Source organism: Onychomys torridus, chromosome 2 (assembly GCF_903995425.1).
Source record: "Onychomys torridus chromosome 2, mOncTor1.1, whole genome shotgun sequence".
NCBI classification, from domain to species: domain Eukaryota; kingdom Metazoa; phylum Chordata; class Mammalia; order Rodentia; family Cricetidae; genus Onychomys; species Onychomys torridus.
Genome location: NC_050444.1, coordinates 105,601,215 through 105,627,877, shown reverse-complemented (window position 1 = coordinate 105,627,877; position 26,663 = coordinate 105,601,215). Strand labels below are relative to the sequence as shown.

Genomic DNA, 26,663 nt, shown 5'->3' with positions numbered 1-26,663 from the left:
TTTTTAAAGTATCTTTATTGGTGTATTCACTGTATAAAATAATTAGCTCCATTGCATCATTCCTGTGCATGTATATCTTGTGTTTTGATCATATTTATATCAGTATCACCTCTTAGCTCCTACCTCCTCTTAGCATCCTTCCTCTGCCCAAATTGTCTCCCCTACCTTCATGTCCTATTTTAAAAATCTAGATTGCAAATATGCAGTGTATCCTTCTGAATCTGACTTATGTCATTCACTTAGATGATGACATACAGTATTCCTGCAAATGACATGATCTTGCTCCTCTTTATGGTAACATAAAAATCCATATGTATGTAAAGTACAGGGTTTTTTTAATTGAATAATTCATCTAGTGACGGAAGACACAAGCTGACTTTTGAGCAGTGTCATAATAAACATAAAAGTACAAGTATATTATGTTATATGCTAACTTTGATTACTGTGGTTAAAACCAATAAGTGGTATCATATCACAGTTCTGGTTTTCATCTTCTGGGAAACCTCTGTGCTGACTTCTATAGTGGCTAAACTATACAGTTTCAACAACAGTGTATGAACATGGCTGGTTCTCTGTGTCATTGTCTGCATCTCTTGTTGGTTTTCTTGATAATGGCTATTCTGACTGGGCTGAGCTGCAATCTCAATGGAGTCATGATTTCTATTTCCCTGACGGCTAAGGATATTAAAATTGTTTCTAGACATTTGTTGGCCACTGGTTGCTGCTCTTTCTTCCAACAGACCTGACCTCTGCCTGAGCCATCTCCCAATCAAGTCCATAGCCAGAATAGTGAATATGATCCAAGGGTAGAAAAACTCTAAAATAGTCTTGTTGTTCTAGAATTGGAAGCTATCTTTTTTTTTTTTAATTCCAAAGCAAAAAAAAAAAAAAGACAGACAGACAGACAGACAGACTATAGTCTTTGCTTCTACAGTTTGGGGATTCCTTTTCTAGTTAGGTTTGTTGTGAGTTTTTCATCGGTGTGTACATGTAAGCAGCATCAGCAGCAACAACAATATCCTACCATCTAACCTATTACAATTCTACATGAAAGTAAGAGTTAGAAAAGCACAGGGACAAATAGCCAATCGAATGGAAGCACATGAATTATGAACCAAAGGCTGTGGAGCCCCCACTGGATCAGGCCCTCTGGATAAGTGAGACAATTGAATAGCTTGATCTGCTTGGGAGGCACCCAGGCAGTGGTACCCAGACCTGTCCTTAGTGCATGAGCTGGCTGTTTGGAACCTTGGGCTTACACAGGGACACATGCTCAGCCTGGAAGGAGGGGACTAGACCTGCCTGTACTGAATCCACCAGGTTGAGCTGAATCCCCCAGGGGAGTCTTGGCCCTGGAGGAGATGGGAATGGAGGGGAGGGGCTGAGGGGAAGGTGGGGGCGGGGGCAGGAGGGGGAGGACAGGGGAACCCATGGCTGATATATAAAATTAAAACACAAATATAATAATAAAAAAAAAGAAAGTAAGAGTTAGGACATGAGGCTATAAACCTGTACTTCACCACCATACAGTATTCTTACCTGCAAGGCCAGGTTTCAACCCTGGTTGCTTGTTTGTTTCATACATCTTCAATATAAAATTGGGGATTCCTGCTACCGTTTTCCCTTGGTCTGATCGGATGCCTCCTTTCAATGCAGAATGATATATTCCACGGGGCATATTTACCATCTCTTGTTTCACAAGGGATGTAAAGAATTCTTCCAAGGCTGAAAGAGAATAAAAGGAGTTCCAAACCCAAATAAATGTGGCAGAACCCAAAAGCAGAACATTCATTCTTAACTGGTACACAGACACCTGGCTATATTTCAGGTTGAAATTTGCAGAGTGAAAAGTACTGATCATCATCTCTTTCTTAAGTTTCCCCAAATTAGAAGAAAGCACCACACTGTTCAGGTATCAGAAGTTAGAATTTACTCTTACTTCTTCACTTCTTCCATATAATCCGTTGGCAAGTTCTTGTGGCTCCACCTCCAGAGTCCAGTTCTTTTACAGCCATTCCTATGAAACCTTGCCTGCTTCTTATCTGTGTCCTTTCTCAAATAGCTAACGTAAAAGCTACATCTTTAGTTCATTCTTCCTCCTGATCATTCCTGCAGCATCCTACCACCAGAAACTGAGGTGGTCCTTTCCTTTCTTAACACCATCCAATAGCTTTCACGGCATGTTTAAAGAAAAACACTGCATAGTCTATGAGCACAAACCAGGAATCGTCAGCATGCTTCCCTGACCTCATTTCTGCCACGTTCCCTTCTTGCCAAGTTAAAGATCTTTCCAAATAACCTTTCTCTTCTTCAAAAATACAGGCTTATGTGTTGCACAGGGACCTGAGACTAGCTGGCTGTCTACCTGGAACATACTATTACCAGATTTTCATGAAATGAGTCCTGCTTGTCCTTTGGATGTTTCAGAGAGATCTTTTAGAACCAAGCACCATTCTGTAGCAATGTTAGTACAGGTATTAAAAACTGAAAACTTCATTCCTTAATACCTTGTCTACACTCCTAATGAAGCTTGTGATCTTTGCTATTTGACACTGTATGTACTATTAAACAACATAATAATGTAAGATCAGAAGATAGCAAGATGTCAAACAAAATAACTGCTAAGATTAATGGGTTCATATTTAGGTGTCATTTCCATAAGGGCCACTAGAGGCTGCCCAATACAGAAACAAAAACAAAGCATTAAAGCTAGACAAATCACTGGGAGGGAGGGAGGGAGGGAGGGAGGGAGGGAGGGAGGGAGGGAGGGAGGGAGGGAAGGAGGGAGAGGGAGAGGGGGAGAAAGGGAGAGAGAAAGAAACTACTGCATGCTCCTCCAACAGGAACAGAAAGGCAGGAGTCCACCCAGCCACATCTGAATTTTATTAGGAATATTTCTACCTCAAGATCTTTAAATGACCACGATTTGAAGCAGCCAACACTCTCTAGCACATCTGCTCAGTATCCTTCTGTCTTTCTATATAAGCTCCTGGATGCAACCAAACTTATTCATACAAAGCAAAGAGAGGGACTGGGGAGGTTGCTCAGTCAACAAAGTATGTGGCAGAGCATGAGGACCTGAGTTTGATCCCCAGCATCTGTATAAAAAAGCCAAGTGAGGCAGCACACACATGCCATCCCTGCCTGGGGAGTCAAAGACAAGAGGAACCCTGCAACCTGCTAGCCAGACAGCCTACCCAATGGCAATGCCCAGGTACAAGCAAAAGACTCTGACTCAAAAAACAAGGAGGAAGAGCAAGTGAAAAAGACATCCAAAGCCAATCTCTGGTCTATACATATGCGCAAGCGCGCGTGAACACACACACACACACACACACACACACACACACACACACAGAGTACTAAGAACACAGTTTTTATGGACTCCTCCACCCTTCTCAACACTGCTCTGCAGCCTCCAAAAGTAAACTTAAAGAAATGCAGCAACAGGCTGCTCAGTGTTTCAACCAACGAAAGGCACTGGCAGGAGATCAAAGGGTGAAAACACAGTGAAGTCAAGGAACCGATTCCCTAGACACTGTCCAACAGGTTACTACAGGCTGCCTGCACCCTTGTTTAGAGGGCTGTCTCCCCTTAGGCAGCTCTATTGGTGACACGAATGTCTCCCTCCCTCCCTACACAGAGGACCTTCTATTCTCGGATGATTCATCCATTACGTCTAATGAATTTCCATTAACTTCGAAAACATACTTTTAAAGAATCACTTTATTAAACTTTCTTCAATTATTCCATAGAGCATGAACTCTTTTTCCTGTCATGACCTAGATGAATATAACAGCTAAACAAGTGAATGGCATGTAATCACAGGCTATATACTCCAGTTCCTGAACACTGTGGTAAAGGTATGCCTGCTCCAAGCTCAGTGTGAGGACAGACTTTTCAAAACGAGTGTGAGTCATGTCACTGTGAAGCTGGGAGCACTTTGGTAAGAGGGTGATCTTGTGCTCCTTCGGGAAGACCCGTGCTCTGACAAAGGGACAAGTACACGTGTTAGAAGAGAAGGACATGCTGGCAAGTGCGTGGCTCCAGCCACAGGAAGCTGTCTACTTGTCAAGCTCTGGGGTCGATCAAAACCTCTCAGCTCTATCCTGGAGAAGGGAGGTGAGGGGAAGATGCAGGCACCTCAGTGAAGCCACTATAGAGAACACCTTCCTCCCCCAAGCATCGGAGCCAGCAGCTGGCATTCTTCCTGCTCTCTGCAGCCTTGGCCGTGGCCTCTTCATTGCATATAACCAGTGAGGATTCGAAAAGAAGAGGAAAATCTATAGGACAACAAGGGGAGCATGTTGACACTGCAGGTATATCTAACGAAAAAGCATCCAACAACTGAAAAAAATTAACATAAGGAGCTAGGTTAAGGACCTTAAATATACTATGCTGAATGAAAAAATATCTAATTCCTAAAGTCCACAAACTCAGAGCATCTGGCAAAATCCAAATAGGGCTACAGTACAAATAATTTTAAGCTGACACTTTAACCAGCTCAATGTTAGGGTCTGGAAAGATGATGGCTTGGTGGTTAAGAGTGGATACTTCTCTGCACGAGACCAGAGTTCAATTCCCAGCATCCACAGGGCAGCTCACAACTGTATGTAACTCCAGTTCCAGAAGATCTGACACCCTCTTCGGGCCTCCATGGGCACCAGGCACACACATAGTGCACTTACATACATGTGGGCAAAGCACACATACAGGTGAAAGTTTTTAAAAAATGGTTTGTTAAAAACAGGAAGAGAAGAAGGAGAGGGAGGAAGAGGAGGAGGAGGAGGAGGAGGAGGAGGAGGAGGAGGAGGAGGAGGAGGAAGAATCACTAACCAGTGAGGATCATGCATGATCTACCAAGTATGCTCCTAGTCTCTGTTCCTATGGCTGCAGCCTGCATCCTCATCTGTCAGTGCTCAGTAATCAGAGAAAGTGAGCACAGAAGAATGTAAAATGTAGTCTATCGTGATAGTTTGCTACACATAGTTAGAACCTCCACAATCAACTTGACTCTCCAATTAGCGATTTCCTCAAACAACCAGAGTTGGTAGAGTACTATAACCATCAAGTACAGATACCAGCACGGAGGTACCAGTGCTCAAGAGAGCTGCTCAGTAGCAACATTGTCCACCTTCCCAGGCACTCGTGGCCCTCCGTGGACCACAGGGCTGCAGGAATCAGCAAGGGCACAAAGTCACTCTAATAGTCCAAATAAACTCCTGGAGATGGCTGTCTAAGGACACTGGAGGAATGTTGTATAACAAGACTGATTCTTATTCCTGCTGGCTGTTAACCCCAGAGAGACTCAAGGCTCCTGGGGAGCTGAGGTAGGAAGTGTGGAGAAGACAGTGAACAAGCCTCTGAGGCTTGTTGTAAAGAAGAGAAGAAATGAAAACATCTTTGCCTTAGCTCCACTACTCAGTTTGCCCTAATGAAAGAAGGCAGAGATGGACAGGAGTTTTGTCTATAAATAATGAATTTGGCTAAATTTTCAGGGAACCACTGTGTGTCATGAAATCAAGAAAAAAAGGTAACATTACAGGTTACTATAATCACATTACAATGACTAAGTTGAAAGGATATAATGACATTTATTTTATTACACTGCACAACACACACACACACACACACACAGAGTCAAGGTAGAATTTGAACAAAAGGCAAATGTTAGTTAACACTGAGAAGCTTCAAATCACAACGGATCATCTACAGAATTTTTAAGTGTTTTTTAATAAACAGAAGATAAATTTTTAAATAATATATATTTTAACCACAGTCCGTAATTCATGTTTCAAACTATAATGACTTACTGTTTCTTATGTAAGACTAAAATAGAGGCAGTGAAAGTTTTACATATGTGAGCACCACACACATGCACAGCATGCCTTTTAAAGGCTAATGGCCCAATAAACTTTATATCAAAGCTGAATGACCACATAATTTGATCCTTAAAACAAAAATAAATAAAAGTAAAAATAAAAGACACAGTCTCATTATGTAGCCCCGGACGGCCTAGACCTCACTGCATAGACCAGGTGAGCCTCAAATTCACCATTCCTGGCAAAAGTATAACCCTGGCTTCCAGCCCATGATCCTCCAGCTTCTGCCTCATCAGGACCTCCCACCTGTGTGCATCAATGCACCTGCCTTGATCCATTTGTTAAAAGCATTAATTTAGAGCTCTCAAATATTAAAGATATGATTAGTGTTTCGTATAGAAAGAATAAATGTCTCAGCAGTTAAGAATCCTTGTTGATCTTGCAGAAGACCCGAATTCTAGTCCCCACACCCATGTGGCAACTCACAATAGTCTTTAACACTTCCTCAGGCACCAGGCATGCACATGGTACATAAACATACATGCAACCAAAAGACCCAAACATATAAAATAATAGATAATTTGAAAGAAAGAATAAGTTCATAACAGTAAAACCGCTAGTAAATCTCTCAAAAGTCCAATGGCCATCTTTCCCACTTAACTTATAACACAAGGGCATTCATTAACGCGGTGACCTGGAGTCCCAGTGCAAGTCTGTCTTGCACAACAAACTTAGCTTGTGAAATGAATTCCAGCTATATTGAGAACAATTATTTAAGTTCATTTTCCAGCTCAATGTTCCTGTCGTCTAATGGCTAAAACGCCATTAAGACAGTCCCTATAGAACACAATTACACTTAGGATTTCAACTAGAAACTATCTATGTGAGAGTAAACTACAGCATGTGCACACCAAACAAACAAAGAGCCCCACAATTTATCAAACAGGCAAAAATCGCTAAAAAATGCTAACCCTATAGTTGCCAAATAGGAGTCACCTGGTAAAACGGAAGGAGCAGTGATTGTCAACAGTCTCAGATAGCAAGGGCCAGGAATGGAAAGGTCCACAGCTTCCTCTTCATCCACCTCATCAGGAACAGGCACTTCTGGCCTTATCTGAAGTAAGTAATGACATGTCAGAGAAGATGGCAATAAAACTTGTAAAATATATTCTTTGTTGACTCTGTCTTAAGATTTAAAAATTATCTTAGACTTAATCACGTTTTAATATCAAAAGACAATTTAAGTGAAATTTAAAAAATACACTCCCACTCCTCTAACAGCAGATGTGGTGGTGCAGACCTTTAATCCCAGCACCTGGGAGGCAGAGGCAGGTGGATCTCTCTGAGTCTGAGGCCAGCCTGGGCTACAGAGGTCCAGTACAGCCAAGACAACATAGAACACACACACACACACACACACACACACACACACACACACACACTCTCTCTCTCTCTCTCTCTCTCTCTCTCACACACACACACACACACACACACACACACACACACACACACACACATTCATGTCCCAGACTGATTAAATGATAAACTCTAGTCATTTTATTTGGTATGATCTCAGTTCCATTTAAAGAACTAATTGCAATACAATAAGAACATCATCATAAACCAGCATGAGCAATTATTATTATAGAAAACTAACAAAATACCACATCAAACAGTAATATCAACAATGACATATTCAATGAGTTCAACTTTTGTGTTTTATAATTAAATATTTGATTTGTCTGCTTTTTATTTTAATTTGTGATTTAGAGGCTAGAGAAAGGCTCAGGAGATAACAGCAATTGCTGCTCTTCCAGGGGACCTGAGTTTGTATCCCAGCATACATGCTGGGCAGCTCCCACTGTTTATAACTCTAGCTCTAGGTGTTCCAACATGCTCTTCTGGCCTCTATGGTTACAAACATATACACACACACACAAAAAAAAAATTAATCTTTTAAAATTGTTATCACAGCTATATCTCTATGACCAAGCTTAAAACCTTCTAGTGGAAATATGCAAAGATTGGGGCATGACAAATGTTTTACTTGACGTTCTTTGGACTTAGCCACTGTTGCTACAGAAAATAAAAACATTAAAATCAGTCATCAGCTTCGCTTTGTTGAATGTAATTTTTATTCTGATGATTTTTTTCAGTTGCTTTGTGTTTAGCTTTGTGTAAACCAAAATAAGAATATAAGATTACCACTATCATATTTTCTACAAGATATAATGGTAAAGCAATTAATTAAATTTTTAATACTTTGAATGACATACCATCATAATGTCCACACAGATAATTAGCATGGGGGTAGGGAATCAAAATACAGAAAAGTGGTTGCTATAACCATAAAGTGCCAGAACCTAGTCATTACCATTTGCCTGTCTCTGGGAGTTATTTTTAGAAATAATTAACAACTCCTGCAGACTGCCTTCTTCATAGGTCCCCAAAGCACCATTTCATTAGCAACTGCACTGAGTCAGGATTCTTGCAGAGGGATAGAGGAAAACAGACAGCAAATGCTTCTCTTATGTGTAATGATCTCAGTCCAGTGATGCTGCTCAAGCATGAGGAGACTTACCGTCAGTACAGGATGCACATGTGAAAGCACCTTAACCTCCTGAGTGCTCCCCAAGACAAGACTTCATTTAGATTCAACACTGAGAACTTGCTTCTAAGAGAACTTCTGGAGTAATATTCGGGCATAGTCCAGATAGGGTAGGACAGCATTCACTTTCGACGTTACATTACCAGAGATACCCTGGCAAACTGAGAACCTTTCAGTTCTAATAAGTGGTGTTTCCCAAGAGTCTCTAGTTTATAGTTGGAATTTTCTATGTTTAGTATAATTGAGAACGGTCTTTGAAATTCCAACCAGTACTAGAGCCTTCTAATTCCTGAAAACTAAATGAATAAAAGAGCAAGCTCATTGTCCCCTGACATGCATTCTGATTTTAAGCATCAAAAAACTTTGGAAGAACAGTAAAATAATTTCGTTAAAGCCAAGAAATTCTAATATTAAGTACATAAAAAAGATAAACAAAAACCTATGCTCATACAAAGACTTGCACACAAATGTTCAAGAACACTCATTATTGTATCATATACCTCCAAATATAAGCACACTCATCAATTTATGAATTAATAAGCAAACTGAAGTATATCTATATCATGGAAAATAATTCAACCATTAATAGCAATAAAATATAACTTTAAAAAGGAAAGAAATAATAAAGGGGGTGCAAGGGGATGGCTCAGTGAGTGAGGCACTTGCTGTGAAGCCCATTGATCTGAGTTTGCTCCCTGGGATTCACAAAGTGGAAGAGAACTCATTTGTCCTGTGATATCCACACATGTGCCACAGCACACATGTCCTTCTCTTCCAGATGTACAGGATAGATAAATGCGTGGAAAAGCTAACTAAAGATCAATGATGAATTTGTTGAAATTACACTGGACATATAAAGAACCAATGAACAAAAGAATTGGTTCTTTGAAAGGATAAACAGTATTAACAAAGCCTTCACCAAACAAACCAGCAGAGGCAGAGAGAGGAAACTAGCAAGAGTGGAGGAAAAGCAACAGCTACCTCTAAAGTTCAGAGATCACTGGAGAATGCTTTGAAAAAATATATTCTAACAAATTGGAAAGCCTGGAAAAAATGAATACATTTCTAGGTATATATCATGTACAAAGACTCAAGAAGGTGAAAAGCCTAAACAGATCAACAATGAACAATGAGATTGAAGCATCAATAAAAAAATCTCCCAACAAAGGAAAAGTCCAAGACTGGATAGATTCATTGCCCAGTTCTATCAAGTCTTTTAACTACTTCATAAAACAGAAAGAACAGACTGCTTGCAAGCTCATGTATGACACCAGTATTACCCTGACACTCAAACCAAATAAGGAAACAAGAAAAATAACTACGGGGTTGGGGATTTAGCTCGGTGGTAGAGTGCTTGCCTAGCTCAATACACTCAGCTCACATAAAAGAATTAATGCATAAAAATATAGCAAATAGAGGCTGAAGAACACTTACTGCTCCTAAAGATCCAGGTTTGATTCCCAAAACCCATACAGTGGACCCCAACCATCTGTAATAAGATTTCCAGGGAATCCATTCAACAGGCATGCACATGGTCCACATACATGCAGGCAAAACATGTATGCATGTAAACTAAGACAAATAAATATTCTGAAAAAACATAGCACACAAAGAAAGCCCAGGACAAAATTGCATAATTACATGAAGAAATTTTTTTCGCAAATTCAACATCTCTTCATGAAAAACTCCCTGCCTGCAGAAATCAGAGAAAACATGATAATACGTCAAGACAATAAAAGTTATATGTTGTGGAATACTTGTTTAATTATGCAAAGATGAGTTGCATTTGTTTATGTTGTGGAATATTTATTTAACTATACAAAGATGTGTTGCATTTGTTTAACTATGTAAAGATGTGTTGGCTTTGTTTAATTATATAAAGGTATGTTGCTGTTTTACCTTCCCTGCCTAAGGTATCTTGATTGGTCTAATAAAAAGCTGACCAGTCAAGAGCGATAGAGGAGATATAGGTAGGTGGGACTTCCAGGCAAAAAAGAGTAAGTAGGAAGAATTTAGGTTCAGGAGAAGAATGAATAAGAGACGCAAGGGAGATGCCAAGGGCCAGACAGACAGACACAGAGGGAACAGGAAAGTTGGACATACAGAATGAAAGAAAGGTAAAAAGCCCCAAAGCAAAACACAGATGAATAGAAACAAGTTAAATTAAGTTAAAAGAGCTAGTGGAACAAGACTAAGCTACAGCTGAGCATTCATAATTAATAATAAGTCTTCTGTCTTTATTTGGAAGCTAGTTGGAAGCTCAAAGAAAACCCTAACCACAGCCATATACAGAAAACTAGAGTCACTGCTATACTGAATAAGGAAAAACTTCAAAGCATTTTCTCTACAATCAGGAACAAGACAAGGTTCTTTGATACATCTATTATTATTCAATCTAGTACCTGAAACTTAGCCAAATGGGAAAATTAACATATACTTTTCAAATGAACAAGTATAAATACCCAAAAAATAAATGCGGAGTTGTGCAGCATTATTAGTCATTAATCAATATAAATCAAAACTACTTTGAGCCCAACCCTGATCAGAATGACAAATACATAAAAATTTAAAAATATATCAAATGCTGGCAATGATGTAGAGGGGAAGAACCCTTAATATCCTGCTGGGGATACAAGTCAGTATGCAAGCTTCTCGATAAGCCAAAAGTAGAACTACCAAATACTCTAGCTCTCCCCCTTCTGGGTCTAGACCTGAAGGAACCAAAGGTGGCTTGCTACACAGACAGCTGCATATTTGTGTCGTGTCACTGTTCACAATAGCCAAGTCATAGAATCAATCTAGTTGCTCAGCAGCAACTGAACGGTTAAAGAGAAAGTTCCATGTATACAGCATAGCATATTATTTCACCAATAAGAACAATAAAGTCTTATCACTTGCACAAAAGAGGATGAAATAGAGATCACCATGTTAAATGAGATTAACAAGACAACATATTTTCTCTTACATCTGAATCTTCCTTTAAAATAATGGACATGAAAGCATTTATATTAGGAACTAGGGAGGACTGCTGGGGGCAAGTGAAAAATAATCCAAGTTTTTAAAAAAGGGGATAAAGTACAGAGATATGTAAGATACATGCTGCATTTAAAAGATCCTTGAAAAGACCATGAAAAGGAAGTCAGTCATAAAAGGCCACATTCTGGATGGCCATCTATAAGAAAGGTCCAGAAAAGACAAATTCATAGAAGCTGAAAGAAGATTAACGTTTGTTTAGGGCATGGAGACGAAGGGAGTAAAAGTGGCCACCAACCCAACATGGGCTCTTTCAGGGAAGAATGCTCTCACCCAAATCTTTATACATTCTAGAAGCACTGAGCTGTCCACTTTAAATGGCTGTCTTATGGTTTTCGAATTACAAGTCAAAGAAGTTTAAAAATGAAAGTAAGGAGGGAGGAGCTGGGGTGACTGCAGAGAAGAAAAAGAAACCACTGCTGTCCCTCCATGTGAGGGGACGTAACTGCTGCTGGGCAAAGTGTGCCAAAAAACCAAATGCTTCCAGAATTACTTAGCAGAGAAGGTGTACAATATTATATCCTGCCCATGTCTTCTGCTCCATCAAGTGATGTTACTCAAAATGATTAACAGGATCCAGGACACTGTCTTTTCTAAAAGACACTAAAGAAAGTTCCCAGGTTGGAGGATAAAGAAAATCCAACCATCTTAAATAGTCTAATTCCATGGTGATATGAGTGCCAACTAATGTAGGTGCCAGGAGGCAAACTTGGGTCCCCTGGAAGAGCTGTAAGTGCTCTTAACTACTGAACCATCTCTCCAGCTTCTCTGCTCAGGTCTTAAGGAATTATTCCCTCCAACTACCTAACACCAATCTTTGACTTTGATTTGTGTGTAACAACATAATAGGCCCAGAGTGAGAACATTCACATGTAAGACCACCTGCTGAAGTCACAAAATTTTGGCGACTGCTTCACATTAGCTGATAAAACATTCAGGGGAAGCTCAGGATGTCCTTAGAATACACATACAAAACTACAAAACCTCCGAATTATAGAAAAGAGCCGAATAAAAAAAAAAATGACAAATTCCTTTTAAAAATCTCCTTCAAGGTTGGGGATTTAGCTCAGTGGTAGAGCGCTTGCCTAGCAAGCGCAAGGCCCTAGGTTCGATCCTCAGCTCAAAAAAAAACAAAAATCTCCTTCAAATTGAATTGACTATGGGAAAGTTAGCCTACAAAACACCTCACTGTGCATTCCTAGGCAGATTCCTAGGCAGATAACCTTCCAATCACCTTTCTGTGTGCCTAACCTAAGAAAATCTAAGAGTGTGTGCATAAGCAGAGGAGTGTGATGTAGAACGTGTCAAGTATCTGCATAAATTTAGTTAAAAAGAGAAACAGCTTCTGATGAATGCAATGACATTCACTTAAATCAAAGCCAAGAGGGATACACCATATTTATACCAACCCCGGATACATAATGAGTTCTTCTTCATTGCTTCTAAAATTAGTCCCAGAAATCAACAAGACTATCTTAAGATCTTTGTAAGTTTAATTTTGAAACAGCTGAATATTTTTTAATAACTCTAAGTCAGAAGAAAAAAAAATCAATGTTTTCTACCTAAAAGTGTATCCCCTACTGGTTATTTTATCAGAAAAACAATTCCATATTGTTTTATTTGATTTGTTTTATTTCTTTTCCTTTTGGGTAGGTGGGGGGAATGATAAAGAAATGAGAGGATAAGAGTAAATATCTAAACACACACACAAATTTGTGTCACACAAATAATGGAGAAAATCTTCTCTACTTTTTTAATATTGAAATGAATGGTACTCAAAAAAAATTTTAAACCAAATTTAGATTTTCATTTTGAAATAAACAATGACATTTGTGGTGATGTATTGTGTCCCCTAATATACTGTGTCCCCTAATAAAATTTATCTAAAGATCAGAAAAAAAAGCCCGCCACTACAGTAAACATAGAAGTCAGGCAATGGTAGCACACATGCCTTTAATCCTATCATTCAAGAAGCAGGGATCTGTCTAGATCTCTGTGAGTTCAAAGCCACAAGGGGAACAGAGCCAAGCATGGTGATACATGCCTTTAATCCCAGCACTAATCATAGAGGTCTGGAGGTCTGTACAGACAAGCAGGAAGTGACAGAGCTGCACAGGAAGAGGAAGTGATATAGCTGGTCGGACAGAGCAAATGACATAGCAGAACAGAAAGGCATATAGGTGTGGATATACAGGAAGTAGTTCTCTTCCTACTGAGGTGTCAGTGAGGTGAGGTTAGCTTGTGGCTTTTCCTATTCCTCTGATCTCTCAGGTGTTCACTCCTATATCTGGCTCCATGTTTTTCATTTAATAAGACTTTTTAAGGTTCATCTACAGACATTACTGCAAAACACATGTAATCATTTAACATCCTTGGCACATAAGACAGAGGCCAATACTTAGCAGATATTCAGTAAGTAGTTATTCAACCTAGCCAGAGGTAAGTAGTGTCTATCACCTGAAGTCCCACAAGCAAACTTAATAAGCAACAGTATGAGTGGACAGACTTTGTATCTAATCCCTTATTCACATGAGGTCTCCTCCAGCTCTAGCACCTGACAGTTTCCATCTTACTTTAGATGTACTATTTTAACACTACATTTTCTTCTCCGACCTGCCACTCCCTTTACCCCTTTGTTCTACCTGCCTTTTAACTTTCCACAAGCTATATAGTATAAATTTATATTCATCAACAAATAAGAAATATTTGCTTCTTAAGGAAATTTAATGAAAAGTGGCTCTTGCAAACGTATGGGAATTAGAATTCACAAAGATAGTCATACTTCTAAATATGTATCCTATTTGTTTCATTTTTAACTCTAGCTGAAAAATCACAGCAAGGTCAGAAGTTTGGAGAATGTGGATACAGTTTCACTGGTAAAGTATACAGAAATCTGGGGTCCCCTGAGTGAGCCAATTGCCCCTGGTGACAAACAGCTACAGAAGCTCCTGCTTGCATCCACTTTGAAAACATTCACAACTACACCATTATTGAAATGTGCATTTTATATCACTGCTAACATTTACAAAATGCCTGATTGTACCCCTAGCTTTGGGGGGGAGGGTGTTTATTTGGGATACAATCAGTTTCTCAACTTCTCTTCTTTAGATAGTCAAACAGCCCCACGGGAAAGAATAAGAACAAGAAGAATGGTCTCACAAGCCCTATACAAGATCAAGCCAGCCAACATACCACTATGGATGGAAGAGGCTCATCAAGTCCTACCCGCTAGCTGAGATGCTATTGGCTACTCATGGCTGCTAGAGAAGGCAGACTAAGTTTTCTTCAGGAATGTGACCACTCAAAGACTACCCATGCACCAGCAGACAGTCTGAAACTCAGGCACATACAAGTAGCACTCAGTTTCTATTCTGTTGCTTATGCCTTTAGAGTTATATTCACAGATGACTGAGTATGTTAGCGATTATACTCCATTCAGTAGTAAACAAAGTTCCCCTTTAGCTATTTCCATAATTGAGCTCTTCTATGCCTTCTGATCCGTGCATACCCATAAGTGGATCTTTATACCTCCTGCTATAAATAGGAGTTTCTGTCTTTGTTGTTTTTAAAGAGTACATGAAGTTGGGAATAAAGTGGTGGAGGGAATAGCAGAGGTCTTGGAGGGGAGAGCACAGGGTGGATTTGGTCAACACACATTACATAGATGTGTGACTTTCTCAAGGAGGCAGAGAGGCCGTGGAAGCAGGGTTCAGCATTGGAGGTCCTGGTGTCTCCAAGAGGATAGGTGCTTGGTAACAGAAACTGGAGGAAGACAGGGGAGAGGAAGATTCTTAGACTCCACCACCACAACCTTGGCTGAGGATAAGTGACAGTGAACTACTGCTACTCTGGAGAAGAAGACCTATCCCAGAAGCGGGTAAACAGAACAAACACTGAAAAGCATGCTTACAAAGGAATAGGCCTTATGGCTCTCCTTTACCACTCTGCAGTCTGAAGACTGAAGTTCAGACATATTTGAAGCACTGACTCTAAGTGCAACACTCCTATTCAAAGCAGAAGGTATAAAGAGTCAGTTATGGAAATGCATGGATCAGAAGGGCAGAAGAGCGCAATTTAAGGAAACAGCTGAAGAGGAACCTTGTATACCACTTAATGGAGTATAATCTCTAACAAAAACAGTCAGAAGGTGAATATAACCCTAATGTCATAAACGATAAACAGACCAGTATTTTAAAAGGTACAGGATAAATAGTGAGGAATGCCTCACAATTGCTTAATAAAAGCTATTACCAACACTGGGCTATTTCAGTAGTGACAGCTAAAATCAGAGGTACTTGTTATACTATGATTTAAATGAGCAACTGATGAATAAAAACATAACAAAAGGTATCCCTGCAGGTGTTCAGCTAATCTACTGGTGGGAGCTTTCACACCAACTTAACAGCACTGGTTTCTTTTTATTTATTTGTTTTTTGATTGTACTCGTATGGACTTTGCCTGCACGTATATCTTTGCACAATATTCATGCAGTGTCTGTGGAGTCTAGTAGAGGGGGTTAGATCCCCTAGAACTACAGATGGATGTGAAACACCACGTGGATGCTAGGAACTATATTCAGATCATCTGAAGAGTAGCCAGTGCTCTTAACCATTGAGCCACCTCTCAAGCACTAACTACTTATGTTAAAAGCAGATATGGATAGCTAACCACAGTGCAGCTTCAAGTCCTATTGGTTTCCAGTATAAAACACTTAGTTAAGCCTTCCCACTTATGACCACTACAGGACAAGTTGGTCAGTCAAGTCAATATGAGTCCTCAATGGTATAGGAAATCCTGCCTTACTTAAGATTTGGTTTCGCAGGAGCTTATATTCAGCTTCTTTTATATGATAGCTCCAATTCAATTCAGTAGAAGTTAGTAAGTTGGCCAAGTCACTATTAGCTTCTGATCTCTGTAAAAACTTAACACAGAACAAAAGCCCAAACATGTCTAGGCCCTCTGGATAAGCGAGACAGTTGTTTAGCTTGAACTGTTTAGGGGGGCCACAGGCAGTGGGACTAGGACCTGTCCCTAGTACATGAGCTGGCTTTTTGGAACCTACTGCCTATGGTGAGACACTTTGTGCAGCCTTGGTGCAGGAAGGAAGGGCTTGGACTTGCCTCAACTGAATGTACCAGGCTCTGCTGACTCCCCAAGGGAGACCTTGCCTTGGAGGAAGTGGGAATGGGGGGTGGGTTGGAGGGGAAGGCTGGGGGGTGGGAGGAGGGAGGATAGAGAAATCTGTGGTTGATATGTAAAATGACTAGAAAATCTTTTAATAAAAAGAAAAGGAGCGAGCGCACGCGCACACACACACACACACACATACACACACACACACACACATACACCCCCCAAAAAAAGCCAAACATGTCTTAATGCCTGAGGATGCCAAAAATTTCACAACATTAGATCTCCAGGATACCTTCTGGGTAATATTACATATAAATTCATATAATACAGTATCACCTTTTCCCATGAAGGCATTTGTTAGTCATCTGCACTATTTGGACTCACAGTGGCAATGAAGTAACATCAGAGCTTCAACTCCTTAACAGGATCCAGTACATTACAGCTGGTTGAGGTAGGTAAGTACTAGACTTTTCTTTCTTTCCTTTAAACACAGGGTCTAGATATGTAACCCTAGCTGGCCTGGAATGTGCTATGTAGACCAGGCTGGTCTTGAATGCACATAGACCAACCTACCTTGGCACCCCTAGAGTGCTGGGATTAAAGTCATATACCACTACACACATCAGATACTAGGTTTTATGTTTAGTTTAAAATAAAAATAACTGCCTAACATATACAAGGCTGGAGGTCCATCCCCAACACTGCAATAACAATAGCAACAACATTAGTAACTTACTTATTTTAAAAGCTAAGATAATGCCATACTTTTTGCTGACCCATAAAAGGTAATGACACATTCTTCTTATCATATAAATCATTACTATCTTACTAACAAGGATTTTTCCCTTATGACATTTGTTGTTCGTGAAAAATAAAGATCTTTAGAAGCATGGGAAATAGAAAATATTAATCTGTGGGGCCATGCTTAGAACTGAACTCCAAGATGGCACTCAGACTTGACAAGAAAGTGGTTCCTAAAGTGGCAGAGGAGGTCTGGGCAAGCCATGACTCCAGTCACTTATGGTGGCCCCATTAATACCACAGTGCCTTTCACCTGCTTCAGAAAGATTCAGACCTATCACTTATGGAGTATAAGACCACACAGTTTTACAGATTAAAAGAATAGTGAACAAGTTAGATTATATGGATGCTATAACTACAGGTATATATACATTCATCAGGAAAAGAGCTCCTATGACCAGAAATAAAGACATATAGCCCCCCAAAAAAATCAAGAGATAGCAGTGAAAAGGCAGAAGGGCTTACCTTTTCCGGCAAGTGAAGAATGGTGTGTTCTCCTGTGTTGAAGTGAGACAGAGATTTATATGCAGCACTTGCTACAATGGGATCCTAGATGAGACCAACAGAAAGCAACACACATCAACATCAGATCTAAAGGAGGCAAGAAAATCTTCCCTTCCCAATGCCAGGCTGCTACAATCAATGTCTGAGGAGTGACATTCAAGTGTTACTTAGGCCAAAAGAACATTTACCAGACGCTTGAGAAATTGGGTTTCTCATTTCAAAGAAATACTATTTAAAAAGAAAGTAGGGGGGCAAACAAATAAACAAACAAAATCCATCCTTAAGACAGAGGTAAGAATGGCTGAGGAAAATTACCACCATCAAACAATCTTCTGGAGAATCTTCCCCAAGTAGTAATAGAAAATAAAACTAATCCAATGGGCTCAGAAAGAATAAATTTTTATCCTAACTTGGACCTTAAAAGTTATCTAATTACTCGGGTTCCTCTCAATTAGTATGGCTTAGTAGGACTGCAAGGGTGTACAGTCTGACAAACCCATGTTTAATAAGACAGGCAAGCTATTTGTAGTCCAAGTTCATGTACCCATAGGTCAAGTGTGATACCTCCAGCTCTCTGTACTCTTCATTGGAAATGGTGCCTACAAACCCACTCAAGGACTCAGGAGATAGCTTGTGCATTCAGAAAACATGACTTCCTGAGTTGATCCCAAGAACCTATGCCTTCCCTCCCCCAAAAAGCCTGACATAGTGGCACAGGCAGTTTCCTGGGTCTCACCACACAGCCAGTCTGCACTCCATGCCGGTAAGGGACCTTATCTCAAAAAAGAGACGACTGAGGAATGACATTTGAAGATGCCCTATGGTCTCCACATACATCGAACATACATGTACCCACACAAACATATATACACCCTCATAAACACACAAACTATACTGTACTACACCTTCTGTTTGGTGGAAAGACTAGAGCACAAAAAGAACAGAACCATATAAAAATAAGGAAGAATGTCAACAACCTTCACATCTGTCGTTACTGAGAGCAGTTGAGAATGATTTTTAAATCTAAATTTACGAAGAGTCACTTTTTAAAAAGTCAAGACTTCAGTTCAAGAGAGCTATATTATTTATCTTGAGTCTTATTTCATAGCTCTTTCCCCAGGTTGTTCTGAATCACTGATATTCCTATGAAAATACCTTGTTTTGAGTGTGAGTCCAGAGGAAGCTGAGGACTTGGACTTTAAAATTCTGAAAAATCAGAAAACACAAAGGGAAAAAAATTAAGAAGAGGTTCAACTTGAAATGAAGAATCTGAAATAACAAACAGTAGAAATTAAGCTACTTTTTAAGTCACGGTGTCATGAATTATGGAAGCTGTTACTCAGACAAAAGAACCACTCAGATTGGTCATCTGAACACACAGATCACTAAAGGTGTACACTGAAAGCTAAGGTGACATAATAGAGAAAGATGGCCACTGTCTCTGACCTTTAAGTCCTGATACAAATGTCACCTGTTTCTGACACTAGTCTTAGCCCCCTGCCCAGAAGTTTGCCTTGCTCTAACTGGATGCATGGCAGGTGCACGATAGCATGTGGTGTGATTAATTCCCTGTTAGGTTGTACATGTTATACAGAAGTCACTGTGTCTTTTTCATATCAAAGATTTCCAACACAGATCCTAAACCTATTCCTTAAAATGACAATTATTTTATGGCTAATTAGTCAAACACAGAACTGTTTGCATGCTGGTGCTCAGTGTCTTCTTTGTGTCAGCCAGGGTTAGGGTTAGTCCTTGACTCCTCCAAATCATACTCAGTTCTTCTTTCCTTCTTGACTTTACCAAGTTCATGCCCCAGACCTCAATGGGAAGCAACATTATACATCCTCAACATCAAAGCCTGATGATGCCAATTAGACCACTGTTCCTAATGGCTTCTCCAACAAGGTCAGTTGCTTCCTCCACCACACTCATTTGCCAGTCTTTGAACTTTGGAAGACAAGAACATGGAGATACTTTAGTAGAGAGTATCTAGCTAGAAAGTCCTGAGTTCAGACACCAACTTTCCTTTACTTAAGGTACTTACTTGCCTGGCTTATTTCAGACACTCAATAAATGCTGATTTCTTGAGTGGATATGAACCAAAACCTCGGTGCTTCAATTTCAGTAAGAATTTGAAATAGCATCTACCATTATTTATCAGTACCGTTAGGGCCTAATATGGTTTGAATAAACGTATTCTGAGTCAATGAATAAATATACCGTAACTTATGGAAGGCAATTTTAAAAGCACAATCCAATTTAATCATGGACTCTATGATTCACTGTTTATAGTTTAATGGGGGAAATTATATATCCCTGTAGTATAAAATAGAAATCACATTCACAGAACCATGCAAAGAAGTTTGAGAGCAACAGACTGCTGTTAGAGAAAAATCCTTGAAGGATAGAATGAGATAAAGCAATTCTTTAATTCATAAAGCAGATTGTTTTTAATTAAAGATGAAAAGAAAGGGAAGTCTGATCAAAGGTAATAGCATGAATAAAAGAGATAGAAATGTTTGAAGACACATGGGGAGGCACCCTTTGTACTACTGGATGGCTAGGCAAGGGACAACAGGGAACTGCCATGTTGTGGAAGGCAGGACTGCTTTGCTGGGGCTCCGAAGTGAGTAGGGATAGAAATGATGTAAGAAATGCTTTGGGAAAACTGAATTTAACTCTGGCCTCAATCTAAGTGCTAAGCTGTTCAAAGGAAGCTACTTAAACACACACATAGGAAGAGCGAGAGAACTGAGACAGAAGAACAGAGAGGGAAGGAGGAAGGATGAGGAGGAATGGAGGTAGAAGGGACGGATTAAAGGGAAAGCAGATGGGAGCAAGAGGCTGAAAAGAGGGATGGTGGAGAGAAGGAAAGAGGCAGAATCTCTCCATTGTGCCTTCATTTCTGCTAACCAGGAGTACTGTTCCTGTACAGAGCACCCTGACTTAGAGGGAAGAAATGGGTTAAAAGTCTCAGGGCAGTCTACCTGAATAACAGAAAAACATTAATTATATAAAGACAAACCAAGTAGATATAAAATCTGAAAGAAAAGATAACCTAGGTCAAAGGGCATTTCTCAGCCATGAACATACAAACATCAAAACCAACACATAAAAAACACTTAACCCATAATAAAATCTGAGTAATTCTAAGTACTAACAATTCAAAGGTATAACATTTCAGCCCTTCTCATTAAGGAAGGGAATGGCTCAGCTGCCTTTAGCCTACCAGCTATGGATGGGTTAAGACTTCTGTTGGTCTTTTCTATGTGGAACACACAGGTTGCAAGCCCAGCGCCACTTAGAGATCTTTGGCAACAGTTAACTCTGCAGCTCTCACACAATTGAGCCTGTACAGTAATGACTATTCAGAGACGCGTAATACCTGGGGGGCGCTCACCAACCTAAGACAGAACACCTGTGTGGCCTGGACTGGTATCTCCATGACGAGTAAGGTGACCTGCTGACATCCCATGCAACCTAAGTCAGAAGCTCATTTTTTTAGTAAGGGGGGGGGGGCCTGTAGGTCCCTGACCCCCATTTTGGGTAACTGTTGCCTTGCTTGCTGACCTTGACCTTGATATCCTCCCTATGCTAATTTCCTGTGAGATTCCACCTTCTGAATGCTTAAGGGAAGCTCCTTGTCTGTGTATCCAGCATATTGGGTATTAACAGCTTAGATGCAAGATTGTAAAACATCAGGAGCAGGGGTGGGGATTTAGCTCAGTGGTAGAGGGGTTCGATCCTCAGCTCAAAAAAAAACAAAACAAAACAAAACAAAACAAAACAAAACATCAGAAGCAAACTTCTGACCTCCAGGGTTCTCCCACTGTGCTATAAGCCTGTATTTAAGACCTCCTCCCTCCTTCAATAAACAGCATTCCAAAAGAAGAAGAAGAAGAGGAGGAGGAGGAGGAGGAGGAGGAGGAGGAGGAGGAGGAGGAGGAGGAGAGGATCAAGATTATGATGGGGAAACCCACAGAGACAGCTGACCAGTGCTAGTTGGAGCTCACTGACTCTAGACTGACAGCTTGGGAACCTGCATGGGACTGAACTAGGCCCACTGAATGTGGGTGACAGTTGTGTGACTCGATCTGTTTGTGGGGTCCCTGGCAACAGGACCAGGACTTATCCCAGGTGCATGAACTGGCTTTTTGGAACCCATTCCCTGTGGTGGGATACCATGCTCAGCCTTGATACAATGGGGAGGGGCTAGGCTTTCCTTCAACTTGGTATGCCAGACTTTGTTGACTACCATGGGAGGCCTTACCCACTCTGAGGAGTGGATGGGGGTAGAGTGGGAGGGAGGTGAGGAGGTGGGAGAAGGGGAGGGATGGGAAACTGGGGTTGGTATGTAAAATGAAAAAAATTTTAAGAAATAAATGTATTTTTTTTTAAAGATTTTAGCCCTCAAGGACAGAAAATGAATGAGATCAACATGACATTGCTGTAGATTTTAGTCTGAGCTCCTGATCAATCACTCTGTGGGCTCTAGACAAAGTTAAGGTTGAGTATCCAAGTCCTACAGCCAGAAAGAAAGACAACTGCTGTACCACATACCCTAAGGGTAACAACTGCAATTTTTTTCCTTAATACTATAAAACAAAAGCCTACACATAAAAATAAACTTGAAAGGCCCTGCGTTGGTTACACAGTTCATTCAGCAACTACATACCCAGTACATACTTAGTGTAGGCATAGTCCTAAATGTTCACCCACAGTAATGATGATTTTGATTTTATTCATTGTGGGGCATTTTCAATGGTGAGAAATGGGGCTAGAGAAACATTTCAGCAGTTAAAAACATTTCCTGTTGTCCTAGAAGACTTGCGTTACAGTCCAAGAACCCACACTAAGTGGGTCACAACCATCTGTAACTCCAGCTCCAGAGAATACAACACCTTTTTCTGGCCTCTGAAGATACCCAAACACACACACACACACACACACACACACACACACATAAATCTTTAAAGTTAATAGAAGTATTTTCTGATACTTCTGTCTAATCCCTTGATTAGAAACACACAAAGGACTGTTATAAAACCTTAAAGCCTGTTAGAGTCCTTGATTCACTAAACTGGAAGTTCACCAGTGAAAATACACTGCAGATCTTTGAAGGAAAAGAAGAAGTAATGGTGAGCAAAAGGGACTGTAGCTTCTAAAAGTGAAGAACAAATGTAAGTTTTATTGTCTGACTATCTCACTCAAAGAATTAGGAAGGCAGTATTAAGTAGCACCATAGGAATCTGACAACAAAGACCTCAGGAGTGTTTCAGGCTATTATGATGATAAACATAACTTTATAAAACTGAGAAAATACATCCTGTCTTTGTAAGTTTTATTGCTTATATTTTATGACTTAAAACATTAATAAATGTTTTTAAACCATTAATCTTATATACTATTATTTTAGAAATGGAACTTTTAGCATAAAATCCATTTTTAATATCTTGATAATTCTTATAACAAAAACATAATCTCCTTTTATGTAAAATAGCTGTAAAAACAAAGAATTAGGGCTGGGAGAGATGGCTCAGAGGTTAAGGGCACCGACTGCTCTTCCAGAGGTCCTGAGTTCAATTCCCAGCACCCACATGGTGGCTCACAACCATCTGTAATGAGATCTGGTGCCCTCTTCTGGCCTGCAGTCATACATGCTGTATACATAATAAATAAATAAATACACAAATAAATAAATCTTTAAAAAAAATACGAAGAATTAGTTCAGAAAGTAGTTACCACATCTCATACCTTTCCTCAAAACACAGCATCATGGACTCCAAACACATACCTCATATTCAGCTGTGTTGACTGTTAAGGAAGGAACCAGAGAAAACAGTTCACTCAAGGTCTTCAATATGAGGGGTCTCGTGTCACAACTCAACTTTGGAGAAAGAGCATTCCAAGTGGAGCGAATGCAAACCACCTATGGAACAAATGTAAAAAGTCAATCACTAAGAAAAATCAAACTCATATAAAATCATTAGGGTTTGCAATCCAGGCATGGTAGCACAGGTATGTAATCCCAGCTTCTTTGGAAACTAAAGCAGAAGGATTCCAAGTCAAGTTTGTCTGTACTGCAAGACAAATTCAAGACCAGCCTGGGCAACCTAGCCAGATCCTGTCTCAAAACAGAAATTTTAAAAAGAAAAAAAAAGAAAAAGGAAGGGCACTGGAGATGTACCTCAGAGCTCAGTGAAAATACTCCATAGTATGTAGGAGGCCCTGGGCTCGATCCCAAGTACCTCAAAGAGTAGCCTAGAGGACTCGATTCCAATGTAAAAAGAAAGGACATTGCTAGAAAATGAGATTTATAAGATAGCAACCATAAAAGGAAAGTTTTAAATCAATTTAAATTGCTGAAGATACAACTTGCCTCACAAAATTGTTTTTTAGGTACTTTGTTTCAGTTATCAAACAACTTACCCTGTTGTAGTTTAAATATCAAGCATACCCTGCCTCACCCCAGGCCTGTGCCCAGCTCATGAAGCCCTTGGAAGGCAAAGCCCATGAGTGTTCAAGCCACATCAATGGGTGACAAGATAGGTTACTAGGAAGTGGCACCTTCCTAGTAAGAGAAAGGGGGTCACCTGAGCTGTGCTTATGAAAGGTGTATCTCATGCCTGGTGTTCTCCCTCCCCTCCATGATGCTCCTCTACCTCCCCTGTCCTTGAACTTCCTAGGCTGCCACGAGATAGCCAGGCCTTCTCCACCATGGTGCTCTGGCTTCCTAGAGCCCAAAGCTAAAGAAACATGACAGTGAGATGGTACCTCTGTGCCTGAGCACTCCCTCTCTCTGTCACACACACACACACACACACACACACACACACACACACACACACACACACACACATGTAAGCTTTCTACATACGACATTAACTCCAGCTTTTATATGTGTGTGTATACATATATATGTGTGTGTGTGCAACTAATTTCTTAACATCCACTCCCAGAAACACATACAAAAAAGGTAAAGTATTTCATTCAGAACATGGGGGGTTGGGGAATGATATATAGGAATAAAAATTCTCAGCTAATTTTGCCTTACAAAAATGTTAAAGAGATGATAAAATAATTTTATTTTAAATAATGTGAAGATTTTAATTTCAGATTAAGAGGCTGCTAAGCATTAAATCTGAACACAAACACAAACGTTACGCCACTTGGCCAAATTTCCTTAAACCAATGTTCCTATTCATTACCATATCTGATTTTACAATCACTCAAATGTCTTCCTTAATGTTAATTTTAGCTCTAACAGATGATTGTTTTCCACTGACGGATATTTTATTAAAAATTTTAAGACACGGGCAAAAAAAAAGTGCCAACAAAAGTCCAATTAGAATTAAGCAGGATTAATCCTTCGAAAATGCCCAATTCTTTGGTTACATTGTAATTAATATATACAACTTATCTCTATCTACAAACATAAATTATTAAGGAAAAACTACATGAAGTGGTAGTTATAGGCATGTCTAAGATATATGAATAATATATGCTTAAAGGAAACAGATTAAGAAATGACTCAAAATAAAAGAGTAGAAACAATACCTCCAGAAAAACTCAGATTCATGATTTTCGCTGTTATTTCTTCTTTCCATGAAAGAGCAGAAAAACAAATGTCCTTTGCTTTGGAATCTACTACATGATCTGATTTGGAGAAATATTTACCAAAAAAGGAACACTATGGGCAAGGCATGATAGTAAGCATGTTTACAAAAATATGGCTCTGGTATTTCAAATAATTGGTGTTGCGAAAATAATAATTAATACAAATTTAAAAGATGAAATTCCTTAATAGCTACCCACAAAGCAGCATGAACATATCCAAAGCAGTACACAGAACCAGGAGGGAACAAAACATAAAATACACTCCAGTCTGTTGAAGAATTTATCAAGCTGTATTAGAAAGAAAGTGAAATGTGCAATTCTAAGTTATTTGGCATGACTAGAACTGTGTTGAATACAGAATAGCTGAAAGGGAAATCTAAGAAGGAAAGAAATGTCATTGGGTGGGAATCTTGCCATTGGGTGTCAAGAGATGGTAAGGCTTGACAAAGAATTTAGAGAAGGAATGGGCAGGAATCATGCAGATGTACCACAAGACAGCAAGCCAATCATAAAAAAATTGTGTGTTGGCACAAAAAGTATGCATGCTGGGAAGGCAGGTGGGTCACAGAATTCCTAGAACACCAAAGGATTTGGACCAATGTCATTTAAAAAGAAAAGATACCCCAAAGATTTCTGAATTGAGGAACACACAAAATGAAAGAGTGCTACTCCATAAGGAAGCCTTGTCTGATAACATTACTCTGTGATTCTTCTAAAGGTCATGTTGTAGCCCAAGTTAAAGTAGCCACCAACTCTCCTCTCCACTCTGACTTCTAAAGACTCCCCAAGATAGAAGGGCCACAGAGCTTCCTGAAATGCCACACCTATCAACTGATTGTCCCTCTTCACTGCTTACCTTAAATGCCTACCTAATGCCAATCTTGGTTGTTTCAAGTCCTATGTTAAATCCCATTTCCTCAATCAGGTTTTCTCTTAAAATTCAAGTCCTCGTTCTATTTTCTTTTTCCCCTTCAACTTCTAACATTTAAATTGCTATGTCTCTCAGTTTAGCATTAATTAAAAATATATGCTATTGCTCACTATTTTTGTGTGTGGAAACTGTCTCTTCAACTAGATATTAAGGTCTTAAAAGACAATGACCATGTAGCTTGCTTCTTATCCTTCACTCACCTAGCACAGCTGTA

General features: G+C 39.7%; 1 protein-coding gene across 1 annotated transcript in view; it reads right to left on the bottom strand.

The window, feature by feature from the left end:
• Positions 1-26,663, bottom strand: part of Focad (focadhesin) — a 286,698-nt gene that overhangs the window by 94,587 nt on the left and 165,448 nt on the right. Inside the window, exons 18-22 of the mRNA XM_036178561.1 lie at positions 23,696-23,830; positions 19,057-19,107; positions 17,863-17,946; positions 6,819-6,936; positions 1,540-1,725 (exon numbers count right to left, since the gene is read on the bottom strand). Coding sequence (XP_036034454.1) covers positions 1,540-1,725; positions 6,819-6,936; positions 17,863-17,946; positions 19,057-19,107; positions 23,696-23,830 — 574 coding nt within the window. The remainder of the gene's footprint in view (positions 1-1,539; positions 1,726-6,818; positions 6,937-17,862; positions 17,947-19,056; positions 19,108-23,695; positions 23,831-26,663) is intronic.